Source organism: Thalassophryne amazonica, chromosome 1 (genome assembly GCF_902500255.1).
Source record: "Thalassophryne amazonica chromosome 1, fThaAma1.1, whole genome shotgun sequence".
Taxonomy (NCBI): domain Eukaryota; kingdom Metazoa; phylum Chordata; class Actinopteri; order Batrachoidiformes; family Batrachoididae; genus Thalassophryne; species Thalassophryne amazonica.
The window spans coordinates 122,011,070-122,028,109 of NC_047103.1; the positions used below are offsets into that span (position 1 = coordinate 122,011,070).

A 17,040-nucleotide genomic window follows, 5' to 3' on the forward strand; every position below is an offset into this window, starting at 1 on the left:
GACCCCAATGAGGATGACGAGCATGCAGATGAGCTTCCCTGAGACGGTTTCTGACAGTTTGTGCAGACATTCTTTGGTTATGCAAACCGATTGTTTCAGCAGCTGTCCGAGTGGCTGGTCTCAGACGATCTTGGAGGTGAACATGCTGGATGTGGAGGTCCTGGGCTGGTGTGGTTACACGTGGTCTGCGGTTGTGAGGCTGGTTGGATGTATTGCCAAATTCTCTGAAACGCCTTTGGAGATGGCTTATGGTAGAGAAATGAACATTCAATACACGAGCAACAGCTCTGGTTGACATTCCTGCTGTCAGCATGCCAATTGCACGCTCCCTCAAATCTTGCGACATCTGTGGCATTGTGCTGTGTGATAAAACTGCACCTTTCAGAGTGGCCTTTTATTGTGGGCAGTCTAAGGCACACCTGTGCACTAATCATGGTGTCTAATCAGCATCTTGATATGGCACACCTGTGAGGTGGGATGGATTATCTCAGTGAAGGAGAAGTGCTCACTATCACAGATTTCGACTGGTTTGTGAACAATATTTGAGGGAAATGGTGATATTGTGTATGTGGAAAAAGTTTTAGATCTTTGAGTTCATCTCATACAAAATGGGAGCAAAACCAAAAGTGTTGCATTTATATTTTTGTTGAGTGGATGATATTGAAATTGAGGATGGCCCAGTGGTTGTTCCAGTAACAGCAAAGATTTTGTGTCTGCTACCTACAACACGCGTGGAATGTCTCAAACCTAAACCTACTTCGCGGCATCTTATATATGCTACTCTGGAACCACCCATAAATCCAAACAGTTCAACTGTCAACTGCACTGAGTTCCTTACTCTGGGTCTCATTAACATAAGATCACTGTCCTGAAAATCATTGTTGATTAATGATCTAATTATTGATCATCACTAAAATATGATTGGGTTATGTGAAACCTGGCTTAAACCTCCAGCTGCCCTCCTCTTAAATGAGGCCTGCCCACCAGCATATACATTTAGTCACGTCTCTCGTGATGCGAAGCAAGGCGGGGGTGTTGCTCTTATTTATAAATCTAGGTTTAGCTTATTAGCTGTTGGGGATCACAAATATAACTCGTTTGAGCATCTGATTCTCCGCTCTGCTCAGGATATTACGCATTGCCAAGGTCAGTATAAAATCAGCTGTATTACTTTGTCACTGTATATATGCCTCCTGGCCCATATTCTGAATTCTTAGATGAATTTGGTGCATTCATCTGTAACTTGTCAACTAGTGCAGATAACATTCTGATCATTGGTGACTTTAACGTTCATATAAATAAGCCTTCTGATCCCCTCTGCAAATTATTTATGGAAATTGTGGATGCATTAGGATTTCGGCAATGCATTCGGCTCTCAATGCACATTAGTGGAAATACCCTGGATCTGGTTCTTGCACGTGGTATTACTGTCACAAATGTTGACGTCATGCCTCTTACATCAGTGGTCTCTGATCATTCACTTATTTAGTTTACAGCAGGGGTGGGCATCAAGGGCCGAGACACTGCAGGTTTTCCTTGCAACCAAACACCTCAGCAGGTGGGTTGCTGATGAGCTTCTCCCCTGAACATAAACACCTGATCATCATTGAAATCACCTGCTGAAGTGATTGGTAGCAAAGAAAACCTGCAGTGTCTCGGCCCTTCATGGCACATGATTGCCCATCCCTGGTTTACAGTTTCGCTGCCATGTTTAGTGGAACAACAACCTTATATATCACTATGGTGATGCATCAACTCCTCAGCTAAGACTGAACTCGAAGCTAGACTGCCTGTCTTAGGTTCACATTTGGCACATTTGGCAAATACCAAATCAGTAGACAGTCTTGTGGATAGTTTAAACTCAGTGCTCAAAACTACACTCGACATGATTGCACCACCTGTGTTAAACTGCGCTCCCCCAAATCACAGTCACCTTTGGTTCAATGATTACCTGCGTGACCTCAAGTGTAAGTCAAGAGGTTTAGAACGGAAATGGCGTTGTTCAAAATTACAAGTATTCCACCTTGCGTGGCATGATGCTATCTTAGACTATAAGCATGCACTGGCTATAAAGCGGACCTCTTACTCTGATATGATCAACAAAAACAAGCATAACTCAAAGTTCTTGTTCGACATGGTGGCAACACTTATTCATGGACAACCACCTGTCGTTCGCTCTCCTTTTACAGCACAAGATTTCCTGGATTACTTTGAGAAGAAAATTGAAGACATTAGGTTAAACATTTCCCAGCATGCCTTAACCCAGCCACTACACCCTGCTAATTGAGGTGGGCAGTATTACTGAGGTATTACCTAGATTTACAGAATTTGATAGTATCTCACTAGGCATGCTGATGAAACTCGTAACATCAACAAAAAGCACAACCTGTTTATTTGATCCTATACCAACAAAACTGTTTAAGGACTCTTGGGCTGACTGTGCTGGAAATTATTAATCTTTCTTTAACTTCTGGATCTGTTCCTAAATGTTTCAAATCTGCAGTGATTAAACCATTACTTAAGAAACCTAATCTTGACCCTAGTGTATTGAAAAACTATCAGCCGATATCAAATCTATCATTTTGCTCTAAAATTCTGGAAAAAGTGGTGTCACTGCGGTTTGTGCCTATCTTACTGAGAATAATCTCTTTGAGCCACAGCAGTCTGATTTTAGAAAATATCATTCCACAGAGATGGTTCTCACTAAAGTGGTGAATGATCTTCTGCTTACAATGGATTCAGACACCACTACGGTTCTGGTGCTGTTAGATCTCGGTGCTGCATTTGATACCGTGGATCATCATATTCTACTTGATAGGCTGGAAAATCATTTTGGGATTACTGGGAGTGCCCTTGCATGGCTGACATCATACTTGACCAGTCGCTCTCACTGTGTTTTGTACAGTAACACTACCTCTACCCTTAGTGACATGAAATTTGGGGTTCCACAGGGGTATGGTGCAGCTCCATCCAGAGATGGGAGTTGTATTTGTGCTGGTGACCCTCCTGTCCTGTGCACCAACAGCATTTCCTGTATGTTCATTTTGTGAATTGTTCTGTAATTTATGTCTGCAGCATGGCCCAAGCAAGGGTCCCCCCTTTGAGTCTGGTCTGCTTGAGGTTTCTTCCTCAGAGGGAGTTTTTCCTTATCACTGTTACTCTGGGGTTGGTAAGGTTAGACCTTACTTGTGTAGCGAGGAGCCTGCCTGCAATATACAATCTCCTCAGTTTGCATGAAGCAACGGTCATAACACTTCTTTAATGGAGAACCCAGCACAGCTCAAGTTCTGGAATATATCTAAGTGTCAAAAGCAGGCTTTCCTGAACTTAACACAGGACAGCCAGGTGTCATAAAACTGCCCCCTACCAGGATTTAAGATTCCCTAAACTGCATTCCTCACAGAGTTTTGGCTTCTTATCAGCGCCCAAAACCAGATGGCGAGCACTTCCAAAGTCCAAAAACTGTGCCTTTACAGCACAATTCCAATACGTCCATACCACAGAAGAATCGCCATCAACTTGGAGATTGCAATACAGTTTTTCTGGTTAAAATTAACCTCAGATTGACAGAGTTAACATTTTATGATGAAATCCAAAAACCAGCCTCTTCCAGTCTGTATAACAAGAGTGACCCCTTGTGGGCGAATTGAGGAAGGCCATGTGCCCAATTCGTGAGTGTTAGAACTTGAAGATTACACTGTAAAAATTGTACTAGTGTCTTTGTAACCAGAAAAACAAAGAAAAAGGAAAAGAAAAAATGAACAAACGTGATCATTTAACCTCACACATGGAATGTATATACCTTGTATTTGTGCTCTGATCATAGATTGTAGAAAGTTAATCAATTTTTTTTTCATATATGACTGTGTTGTGTGATATTTCTAAGGAAAGTATGTACTAGAGTTTCATAATACAAGACTTGGCTTGGTTTTAAGCAGGAATTTAAGAAAGAAGACACCAATTCATTATAAAACTAGACAAAGAAACGCAGAGAAATACTACAGTACCCAGAATTCTTGGGGGTGGAGCTTTAACCATTTAAAAGCATGCACCCTGGGGAACTCACTCTCTTATGCTCTTCTCCTCCACCAACTCTTCCTCCTGCATCTTTCTCTTTTTGGAACGCTGCCTCCACCATCCAAAACTTTACAACCCTTTGTTCTTGAAACCATGTGTTGTTGAGTTGATTTCTTGTCTGTGCGCGCAACAACAAATTATTTTTTTCTTTTTCTACAGATAACGTTTACTCCACTTTTGTAAAGCGCAGGGACAGTTAACTTCCTTTGACAATTTTTCAAATTAAAACCGTTTTCTTCTTGAACTCCAAATTCACCTTGTGAACATTTTTCTTACAAAGTCAACTATTTTTGTATCGAGTTTTGGATTCGACCTGGCTTCCAAAGATGACGACGTAAGACAAATTTTTGTGTTGGTGAATAGAGAATAAAGACACTAAAACCTTTATTTTAATGATCCCAGTCGACAAGCTCTGCAGAGATAAAAACATCCAGGTCAGCTAAGCTGCGACAGCAATTCGAAGCGCCGCCACAAGTCACAGCATAACAACTGAAAGCGCCCCTGGTAACCAACAAAACTGGGTGCGGTAACTGGCAGAGTCCCTTTGCTAAGGTCCCTGAAGCAGCTGTGCAGACGGACGATTCATTGACTGGAACAAGACAGCTCCCAGCATCTGACCTCACAGAGACCATCTGCACTGCGTATCAAGTAAGACCTGGGTTTGGTATCAGAAATAAGCAGAGTGGCTTTATTTAATTCTATTCCCTGTCACTAACCATATCTCACATTAATAAATACCAAAGTAAATCCCCTGCTGATTAGGATGGAATTAATTCTTAAACTCCCGCAACTAAGCCAAATTACATAAACATCATATAATAATTGTTCATTGAACTCCGTCATCATCAAAGAGCTTACTGTGATATGTCCTGTTATTTAACTCCTGACTGAGTTAAATAAATGTTTTAAATGTATGAAGTTGTCTGTGGTTTGTATGGTTTTACAGAGGAATCAGACCCGACCTGTAGAACTTACGACTGGATGATTGGAGACTGATTTAATATTTCCTATTGACTGACCCTAAAATCACTGATATTATAACCTTGTTATAATATATCATTCAGTCATAGGTGGTGCCCCCATTATTTGAGGTAAAATTATCCACAAGTGATAATTTCAATATATCCTAAAACACATCTTCCTGCTACACTTGTGTGAAGCACCTTGAGGCAACTCTGTTGTGATTTGGTGCTATATAAATGAAATTAAATTGAAATGTGTTTAGACGTTGAGCAATTTGTGATTTAAGCTCTTGCTCAACGACACTACAACACTCAGGAGCCATCAGGTAATGAACTAATGATCATTATTCGATCATTAGTTTTATCATGTTTTCTATTTTCCATTATCTTTGCTTTTTTTGTGAAGCGCACCAAGCTTGGTTCAGGGACTAACAATTACTCAATAACTGCAATTCAAAAAAGTACAGAAAATGTAGCTCTTCTGGAAATAGTTTGAATACCATGAAAGGCCATGAAATGTCTTCAATGGTAAAAAATAAATTCTGATCTTTCTGTCTCCTGTGTAGCCTTAATGCATGCTGTGGTGTTTGGAAATGTCACTGCCATAATCCAGAGGATGTACTCTCGCCGATCGCTCTACCATACTCGTACTAAAGACCTGAAGGACTTCATCCGGGTGCACAGACTCCCCAAGGCCCTAGAGCAGCGCATGATGGAATGTTTCCAGACAACCTGGTCTGTCAACAATGGCATTGACGTCAGCGAGGTAGGACAAAGTCACTCGACTAGATATAATTTATCAATGAGTCTTTGCAAATGTTTTGAGAGAAATCTGCAGTCTCTGGACTGTTTGAGTGTGAGTTCTGGCAAAAAGAACTGTTACATACCAGAGAACAGTCAGTGGCTCCATTTACATGCACATAAAAGTCTGTTTGCTATGTGATTATTGGCTGTTATCTAATTATTAAAAGGTCATGTAGTGTAAAATCCAATATGCTTTATACGATCATGACCATTATCTGATTATGAGAAATGGGATTACCACACCTGGATTTCCCCCTAATACTATGATTTCTTCGGTACATGCAGTGGTGGGCACAGCTATGCAAAAAGTTAGCTTCGATATCGGTTAACTGAAAAGTTAACTTCTATAAAGCCAAACCGATAAATCCCTAAAAAAAAATTGCGTAAGTTACAAATAAAAGCTAAACCAGTAACTTTCAGTATTGACTATACACGGCAGCTACTGACACAACAACGAGTCAGTGCTTCTGTCTAAGATGTGAATGCAGCATGCTTCCATACAATGATGTGCATCTTTTATTATGAAATTTTTGGGGATTAATTTTCAAAACCTTTATTTTGAAACCTTTAGTTTCATTAACATTGTAACATTATGCATGTCAGACCATAAGTGCATCTCCATGGTACTGCCTTTAGCAGGCCCATACAATAAAACAAAACGCCAAATCCATTTTAGAAAGATAAAAGCAATAGACAGCAACCTTTTCAACCAGGATATACAAGACATCTCACTAGTCACACAGTTCACATCAGTTAATTGATCTGTTGACCATTACAATTCTAGCCTCTACAATATCCTTGAGTCTCATGCACCAATCAAAACAAGAGCAGTTACATTTTCCAAGTCAGCCCCCTGGTACACCACAGAGCTCCGCAAAATGAAAACCGCTGGCCGTGCCCTGGAGCGGAAATACACCTCTAGTGGCTTACAGGTGTTCAAACAGGCCGACCGTGACCATCAAAAATCATACACCAGAGCACTCGCCATAGCCAGGTCCCAATATTTCTCATTAAAAATCTCAAACAGCACTGGAAACTCCAAGCAGCTATTTTCAGCAATAAATTCTCTGCTCAGATCTTCCACACATGCACATGCCGACAGCAGTATAGATCATTGCAATAGGTTTATGGACTTCTTCACAAATAAGGTGGCATCAATCCGGTCAGCCCTCCCTGTTACAGCCCCATCTTCCTCTGACATCACTCACTCAACTCCACTCAACAGTTTTTCTGTCTTCTCAGGTGTTACTCAGACAGAGGTGGAGAGGATCATAAAAAGCATGAGGCCATCCACCTGTTTGCTGGATCCTCTCCCCACAGCACTATTAAAATCTTACATTACAGCCATCAGTCCATTAATCACAGCAATAATTAACCAGTCATTATACTCCGGTCAGGTTCCTCCATCTCTCAAAACTACTGTTATTTGCCCCCATCTGAAAAAGCCCTCACTCGACCACGAAATCCTGGCCCACTACAGATCCATTTCAAACCTGCCGTTCCTTTCCAAAGTCCTGGAAAAAGTTGTAGCGCCCAACTCCACAGTCATCTTCACATCCATAACGTGTATGAAAAATTTCAGTCTGGTTTCCGATCAGCTCACAGTACAGAGACAGCCCTGGTCCGCGTCATGAACGACTTGCTTATGACTGCGGACCAGGGCTCACCATCACTCCTCTTATTACTGGATTTATCATCTGCTTTTGACACTGTGGACCACACCATCCTACTCCATCACCTCCAGTTTATAGTTGGACTTTCTGGGACCACACTCAACTGGTTCAGGTCATACCTCATGGGCAGGACAGAGTTTGTGACCCTAGGACAGTCCAAATCATCACCTCATCCAGTTAGCTGCGGAGTGCCTCAAGGGTCGTTCCTTGGGCCGACCCTTTTCATCATCTACATGCTCCCACTCGGTCAGATAATCAATAAACACAAGGTTTCTTTCCATTGTTACGCAGATGACACACAGCTGTATATAAAAATGGACTCCACTTCCACCACAGTTCTGCCATCTGCACTTCACTGTTGCCTAGAGAAGATTAGGGCATGGATGGCTGATAACTTTCTTCAACTGAACAGCAGCAAAACAGAAGCCATCCTTATTGGTACCCCTCACCAAACCCAGTCCTTCTCGAACCTAAACAGTATCTTGATCTTTGATCACAACATTTCCCTGTCCTCATCCGTTACAAACCTTGGTGTCAGATTTGATTCACATCTCACATTTGACTCCCACATCCGTCACCTTTGCAAGGTCTCTTTCCTCCACCTTAAAAATATCGCAAAACTCCGCCCCTCCCTTTCCCAACCCGATGCAGAGAAGTTGGTCCATGCCTTTGTCTCCTCCAGATTGGACTACTGCAATGCCCTCCTCGTCGGGATCCTTGGCAAAAGTCTACAAAAGCTGCAGCACATTCAGAACTGTGCTGCCCGGGTCCTGACGAGGAGGCGCAAATATGATCACATCACTCTGGTCTTCAGATCCCTTCATTGGCTGCCCATTCAACAAAGAATTCAGTACAAATTCTGTCTCCTTACACACCAGTGCATACATGGAACTGCTCCTGCCTACCTCAGTGAACTCCTCACACCACACACCGCCCCAAGAACCCTCCGCTCCACCACGTCCACCTACCACCTGCACCAGCCCAGATCCAAGCTCTCCACCATGGGAGACAGGGCCTTCCAGACAGTCGCCCCACGGCTCTGGAATGCCCTTCCAGAGACCCTGAGGGCCCATAGAGTGTGGGGGTATTTATAAAAGGCCTCAAGACATTTTTATTTAAAAAGGCCTTTCAAAATGTTAAAATGTTTAAAAAGTTATGATTTTATCTGTGTGGTTATGCGTTATGAATATTTGATTGTTTTTGACTCTGTATATTGTTTGATTTTAGCCTTTGCTGTGTAGCACTTTGAGATTCTATGGAATGTAAAGTGTGTTACAAATAAAATGTATTATTATTATTACACTCAACAGAAATATAAACACAACACTTTTGGTTTTGCTCCCATTTTGTATGAGATGAACTCAAAGATCTAAAACTTTTTCCACATACACAATATCACCATTTCCCTCAAATATTGTTCACAAACCAGTCTAAATCTCTGATAGTGAGCACTTCTCCTTTGCTGAGATAATCCATCCCACCTCACAGGTGTGCCATATCAAGATGCTGATTAGACACCATGATTAGTGCACAGGTGTGCCTTAGACTGTCCACAATAAAAGGCCACTCCGAAAGGTGCAGTTTTGTTTTATTGGAAGGGATACCAGTCAGTATCTGGTGTGACCACCATTTGCCTCATGCAGTGCAACACATCTCCTTCGCATAGAGTTGATCAGGTTGTCAATTGGTCCACTCCTCTTCAATGGCTGTGCGAAGTTGCTGGATATTGGCAGGAACTGGTACACGCTGTCGTATACGCCGGTCCAGAGCATCCCAAACATGCTCAATGGGTGACATGTCCGGTGAGTATGCCGGCCATGCAAGAACTGGGACATTTTCAGCTTCCAAGAATTGTGTACAGATCCTTGCAACATGGGGCCGTGCATTATCCTGCTGCAACATGAGGTGATGTTCTTGGATGTATGGCACAACAATGGGCCTCAGGATCTCGTCACGGTATCTCTGTGCATTCAAAATGCCATCAATAAAATGCACCTGTGTTCTTCGTCCATAACAGACGCCTGCCCATACCATAACCCCACCGCCACCATGGGCCACTCGAGCCACAACATTGACATCAGAAAACCGCTCACCCACACGACGCCACACACGCTGTCTGCCATCTGCCCTGAACAGTGTGAACCGGGATTCATCCATGAAGAGAACACCTCTCCAACATGCCAAATGCCAGCGAATGTGAGCATTTGCCCACTCAAGTCGGTTACTACGACGAACTGGAGTCAGTTCGAGACCCCGATGAGGACGACGAGCATGCAGATGAGCTTCCCTGAGACGGTTTCTGACAGTTTGTGCAGAAATTCTTTGGTTATGCAAACCGATTGTTTCAGCAGCTGTCCGAGTGGCTGGTCTCAGACGATCTTGGAGGTGAACATGCTGGATGTGGAGGTCCTGGGCTGGTGTGGTTACATGTGGTCTGTGGTTGTGAGGCTGGTTGGATGTACTGCCAAATTCTCTGAAACGCCTTTGGAGATGGCTTATGGTAGAGAAATGAACATTCAATACACGAGCAACAGCTCTGGTTGACATTCCTGCTGTCAGCATGCCAATTGCACTCTCCCTCAAATCTTGTGACATCTGTGGCATTGTGCTGTGTGATAAAACTGCACCTTTCAGAGTGGCCTTTTATTGTGAGCAGTCTAAGGCACACCTGTGCACTAATCATGGTGTCTAATCAGCATCTTGATATGGCACACCTGTGAGGTGGGATGGATTATCTCAGCAAAGGAGAAGTGCTCACTATCACAGATTTAGACTGGTTTGTGAACAATATTTCAGGGAAATGGTGATATTGTGTATGTGGAAAAAGTTTTAGATCTTTGAGTTCATCTCATACAAAATAGGAGCAAAACCAAAAGTGTTGCGTTTATATTTTTGTTGAGTGTATTATTATTATTAACATTAGTTCTTCCAAGATGGCACCCTCTGTGGTGTCTCACGACTGTAAGCTAACTCTGACCAAGAGCTGCAACTTCTATGTCAGGGTAAAGTGAGATAAAACAGACTGCAGGAGAATCGCTTTTGAGAACAGCAGTCAGTTAAACGTGTTATTTTCATGTTGGTTTGCAAATAATATGAAGTGTGGCTCACTGATGTTACTGGTAGCAAAGTTAAACAACATAAGATAGTTCATGTTGCTCGTGTAGCACTCGTTTGACCACTCTATTGAGGACTTACTGAGAATGGTGGGTGCTTGGGGTCATTGTACAAAGGTGGATACCACACAGGTGCACCTAAATAAATGTCTATTAGGATACAAATATGTCTATTAGGATACAAATTAACTGCCAAGTTTAATTGACAGTTAGAAAATGTTACAATTATAATTTGACCAAAGATACCTCAAACAATTACCTAAACCCAGTTTTACCCCCCAGACCTAATTAGTTTGAATCTAAATTTAGTTCCAACAGTTGCAAAGTTCCCCTTTAAAAGCTAATCTAAAATAATGTAATACTAATATGCCAAATTCCTAAACCAACTCACATTCAAGAATTTAAAGTGTACCTTTTAAAATTTTACACATGACTGAACACTAGATTCACATTCCATTTTTACTTTCTATGTAAACTTTCCCTTATCTTCCCCCATCACACAGACAGTAGCCTAAACAGTAAACAATGAACAATGGAACACTGCAAAGAGTGAGAAACTCTCAAACCAGTTCTTAGTGGTAATGTACGTTAACTGTGGTACCTCAAAGTTAGGTCACAGTACCTCAAAGCTCTGGAGCTCCACGGACCAAAAAAAACCAAAACTTGTTTCTAGCCTTCGATCTTTCAAAACACTGAGATCGCTGAAATCCGCCAGATGTCCAGATGCTTGAAATGTTGTGATATCCTCGTCCACTCAGCACTGGTCCCACAGTTGATTCCACCGTCCACTTCTTGTTCCTGTCGAGTCGACCACTGATTCCACGCTTGGTCCTCGACCCAGAACGTCCACAGATGCTGAGCCAACCTCTCCCGGCCGTCCATTCAAGCTTATGAGTTTCAGGAAATCTCTTCAGATCCTCTGCTCCAGTTCTCCAAATGTCGCGTGTCATTGTACAGCGGTCTTTTTTTTTTTCAGTCAAAAATCACCGTCACTGCTCTGCTCAGAGTCCGACGTGAAAAAAAGAGAGAGAAAGAGAGAGGGGAAAAAAAACATTTGTTCCTCCTTGCTTTGGATACTTGCAGCCAATCACTATACGCTATGCTTCCTCCTCGCTTCGGCTACTTGCCCTGCCTCCAAAATGCCTCAATAGCCAATCACCATACGCTATGCAGTGCATCTTATAAAGTGCCCAATAAGATGAACAAATGAGGTGGAAGTGGAATATATCTATGACCTGACTAACTGTTGTTGGTAAAATAATATTAATTATTTACTTATTATCTTTTTATATAAACCATCAGTTTTATATTGGAAATAACTTCTAATGAAATGTATTTAGATCACTAAAAAAAATGCTGATTCTTCATCATATCTATTTAGAGCACTCAAAAAGACTAATTCTTCATCCTGCAATTCAGAACCAAAATGGAATATTTATGTCACTCCTAAAAATTAACAAATAAATGAACTATTAATAACCAAATGACTAGCTTAAGAGTCACATAAAACCAGTATGTACTGCAAAAGTGTAAACCATCAGGCTATATCCTCCTCCTTCTAAAAATTCTGATGTCCTCATCAAAACATTCATAGGACTGTAACAGTGTTACGGTTAAGGGAGAAACACAAATTGGAACAAGTGGAGCACAACACCATGGGGTGGCACCAGAGGGTTTGACAAGGGCTGCTTCTGGAGTCTCTGTAGATTCCACTTCCCACTAGCACTCCATGGCTTAGGACAGTGACTGGATACTCACATTGCTCCCATCATCATAACTCAGCTTGAGCGCTGGACGAGTGACTCTCTTGGAGCATTCAACTTGCTGAATGTGCTCTTCAGTTTCATGCCTTTGAGCAGGCTGTGCTCCCCCTTTTAAGACGTTGAATTCTGGATCAGCATTGGGAGATAGGCTAGGGCTTTCACTGACAATTGACTCAACCTTGTCCACATCTTGCACTTGTTTTCCAGTGTAAGTGGTGGCTGGTTGCAGTTGCCTTGGTGACAGTTCTGGGTGTTTCAGTGGATTGCTCCAGTCAATTTCAGATGGTCTGTTCCAATGTAGCTCCTCATATTCAGACTCTGAGGATATGTCTTCATCGTTGCTGTTTTGACTGTATCAGTTTTTTGGTCTTTGGTTGTTGAGATCTGGTCGCAGGTCTTTGTTGTGGCTGCTCTTCACCATTTTCCACAGGAAGTCTCACAAGGTAACCAATGGGGAAGAGATGTTATGATGGATTGTTTTCTCTGCACCTATGCCCCTCTCAGGCTTAATCTTGTAGACGGGCAGATCGGGCAGCTTTTCAACAACAACATACGGTAAGCGTCTCCATTTACATTTCAGTTTGTGCTTGCCTTGCTCTCCAAAGTTTCTCAGGAGCACTCAGTCACCTTTGTCAGGGATTTCTTCTCTGACATGCGTGTCATGTGCTTTCTTGTTTCTTTGGTGGGCTTTTGTCTGACGTTTCTATAGCTTTTTGGTCTTTGGCTGGAAAAGCTTGGGCGTACCTTGTAAAGTGGTCTGTCACTACAAGGATGTTGGCGTACCCTTGACAGTCTGGTTCAAGTGACAGGAAATCAATGCACACAAGATCTAGAGGGCCTTGGCTGGTTATCTGGTTCAATGGTGTGGCTCTTTGGGGCAGGGCTTTGCGGATGATGCACTGGCCACAGTTATTGACATACTGCTCTATTTTACTTCAGATCCCATCTTTGGCCAGTACAATCTGTCTCTGATAAGTTCGAGAGTCTTGTCCTTGCCCAAGTGTCCAGAATCATCATGCAGGGATTTCAGGACCATGTTGACATATTGTTTGGGCAGAATTAGTTGGTGCACTTCAGATCCGTACCTTTCAACTTTTCTGTGGAGTAGGCCATCTTTGACAAAAAGCTTGATTGCCTCTTTATTGAGCAGCGAACAAGTTGGAATGTCACTGGATGACAATGGTGAACCACCACTAAGGGACTGTTTGACAGGAGCAATAGTGGGGTCAGTGTCTTGGGCTCGGATGTGGTCTTGGCGACGGAGCTGTGTTAGCGATCCCAGGTCTAACCATACTGGGAAGGCAAAGTGTTCAGGGACTGCGTCAGGTGACACTCTGAGTGACTCAGCAATGGTGGTAGACTCCCGAGGCACTTCTCCACACATGATCTGTTTACAAAGGGCTTTGACACATTCAGGCGATACACTTTGCCAACCTTCATTAGGAGTGGGAAGAGGGTTTCGCGAGAGTGAATCTGCGTCAATGTTGCTACTGCCCAGTCGATATTGCAGGGTGAAGTTGTATGTAGCAAGGGCGGAGAGTCAGCAGTGACCAGTGGCATTGAGTTTGGCTGTTGTGAGGATATATGTGAGAGGGTTATTATCCGTTCTCACCGTAAACCATGCTCCATACAAGTAGTCATGGAACTTGTCAACGACAGCCCACTTAAGCACCAAAAACTCAAGCTGGTGCACAGGATAGTTCTGTTCAGAGGTACTTAGCTTGTGGCTAGTGAAGGTGACTGGTCTTAAACCTTCTGGATACTCTTGGTTGAGAACGGCGCCCAGACCATGAAGACTTGCACTTGTTAGGCAATAGATGATCTTTTGGAAAGCCTCTGAGCAGGACTTATCCCACTGATCACCGAAAGGCTCTTTGACTTTAAGTATGTCTTGTCTGGTGAAGGACTGGCTTTTTTATTGTTTTGAGTAGGAGGATATGTTTTGCAGAGTTCTGTGAGTGGTCGAACAATGACGGAGTAGTTCTTTATAAATCTGCAGTAATAGCCACAAAACCCCAGGAAAGACTGCAGAGATGAGAGATCTGTCGGCTGCTTCCATCTCATCACAGATTCAGCGTTGGCGTCTGTGGCGATGCCGTTCTCTGACACTGTATGCCCAACGTATGTGACTTGACTTCCTCTAAATTTTTCCTGAACACCATCAGGTCATCTAGATAAACAAAGACTTCGAGCATGTGCATGTCGCCGACTGCCCGCTCCACGAGTCTTTGAAACATCGCTGGGGCACCAGTGATTCCCTGCGGCATCCGTTCAAACTTTAAGAACCCCAGAGGACATGTGAAAGCTGTTTTTTCTTTGTCCTCATCGGCCATCAGGATTTGATAATAGCCGCTTTGTAGATCCAACACTGAAAACCACTTTCTTCCAGACAGGCAATTGATGGCGTCATCAATCCGAGGCACAGTATACTGATTGGGAATGGTTCTGCTGTTCAGGGTTCGGTCAACACACATGCGATATTGGCCATTCTTTTTACGAGCCAGAATGATTGGCAAAGGGTATGGACTTATTGACTCTTTTATGATTCCAGCAGCCAGCAGATGTTGAAGGTCACACCGGAGATCATCCAAATCAGCAGGGGCAATATGGTGCAACCTTTCTCTGAAAGGTGTGTCATCATTTAAACGTATGTGGTGCTCTACTCCCTTGGCCAAGCCAACATCCAACTCACTGGTAGAGAACACGGTGGAATGCTGAGCTTTTGACTTAGTCGCTCTTTCCAGTCTTTACTGATGGGTGAGTCACTAAAATCAAACAACGATGGATCCATTGCTGGAACAGTCTGGGCTTTAGGACTTGGTGTCTCTGTTACCATGTCAGTGACATGCAGATGGGCAATGACAGTCCCCACAGGAATATCTGTTGGCTTTAGAGACTCATTATGCAGGGGTACCAGGAACTTCTTAGCATCTAGCATCTTGGCGAACAAGACAGTAGGCTGGATGAGTACACTCAGGCTTGATTGACATGACAGAGACTTGCTTTCGGAGCTTTACGACTTCTACTCTTTAGAGCTTGGATGTTTTTGGCTTCTGAGCTCTGTCCTGCATCAGTGGCAGACCAGTGGAGGACTTGGCATGGCAGAGGATATGGTGAGCTCACTTACTTGGGTTCTTAGTTGGTGGATTTCACATTCAGGATAGATTTCATTTTCAGGATGCTCACATTCTTTCATCATGAATCTGGCTTGTTCGATCCAGTTTTCCAGCTGTTCTTCTCCAGCGGTTGTGGGAGTGACCCCCAAGAAGGTCCGCAGTCTTCTGTATGGACTGTTGTCATGGCTATTTGGGCTGTTTGTTTGTTGCAGGATGTCACCAACAGCTCTTATGATTGCCTCTGCAGTGGACGCTTGCAGTGGGGACACAAGACTAGAATCGGGTTGTAGCACATTCTGACCATCACCAGATGCTTGGACAGTTGATTCATTCTCCTGTTCTGAAGCTTCAAAGATTCTCCACGGCAAAGTAGACCCCTCGGGAGGGACATCTAGAGGAAGGGCGCTTGTATTCACCTTCTCTCTGTACTCACACAGCACAGTTAGACTTTGAGAATGTGGGTCATACATTCTTCCTCTTACTTTTACTCTCCCAAGCGCTTTGATAGTCTGCAGTGTCTCTTCAGTGGTGTTTACGTCAGCTTCTGGGGTAACGTCTTTCAACAGCAAGGCGTTTTCTGGGTCTATGCCTTCTCCAACACACCAGTTCTTCAGTTGAGCATCCCCAAGTGTTGTGCGGTTACAGAGATCACTTGTTAAGACTAAATTTGGTTGTGTTTGTTTTATTTCAACTAAGTGAAGGCTAAATAAGCCTGTTTTTCAAGGCCTCCGAAAGGTAGTATAAGTTATTCTTTACTGTTTTACACTTAAAAAAAAATCACCTACAGTACCTTTAATGTGACTTTTTTTATATATAAATCTATTGCTCTAACTCTCTGGCTCAAACCAAGTTTAGACTTAAATTAGGGCTAGTTTTAGTCTACTTTAAAGCTAAATTGATCCCAGCGGTGCCTACATTTATGTAGCACCCATTTGACCACTCCATTGAGGACTTACCTAAGAATGGTGGGTGATTGTGTTTGTTGTACAAAGGTGGATACCACACAGGTGCACCCAATTAGAAAATGTTACATTACAATTTGACCAAAGATACCTCAAACAATTACCTAAACCCAATTTTAACCCCCCAGACCTAATTAGGTTGAATCTAAATTTAGTTCCAACAGTTGCAAAGTTCCCCTTTAAAAGCTAATCTAAAATAATGTAATACTAAAATGCCAAATTCCTAAACCAGAGGTTTTGGGAAACCTCTCCAAATCCTCTGCTCCAGTTCTCCAAATGTCCCTGTCGTGGTACAGCGGTGTTTTTTTTTTTCTTTTTTTCTCAATAATCACCTTGCTGCTTAGCTCAGAAAAGAGAGAGAGAGAGAGAGAGAGAGAGAGAGAGAGAGAGAGAGAGAGAGAGAGAGAGAGAGAGAGAGAGAGAGGTAAAAAAAAATTTGTTCCTTCTCGCTTCGGATACTTGCCCTCCCCCCAAAACGCCTCAACAGCCAATCACCATACACTATGTGATGCATCTTATAAAGTGCCCAATAAGATGAACAAATGAAACAGAAGTGGAATATATCTACGC

The 17,040-nt window shown here is 42.8% G+C and overlaps 1 protein-coding gene across 1 annotated transcript in view; it reads left to right on the plus strand.

Annotated features, from left to right (window-relative positions):
• Positions 1 to 17,040, plus strand: part of LOC117513706 (potassium voltage-gated channel subfamily H member 3-like) — a 519,543-nt gene that overhangs the window by 299,766 nt on the left and 202,737 nt on the right. The window contains exon 9 of the mRNA XM_034173951.1: positions 5,606 to 5,805. Coding sequence (XP_034029842.1) covers positions 5,606 to 5,805 — 200 coding nt within the window. The remainder of the gene's footprint in view (positions 1 to 5,605; positions 5,806 to 17,040) is intronic.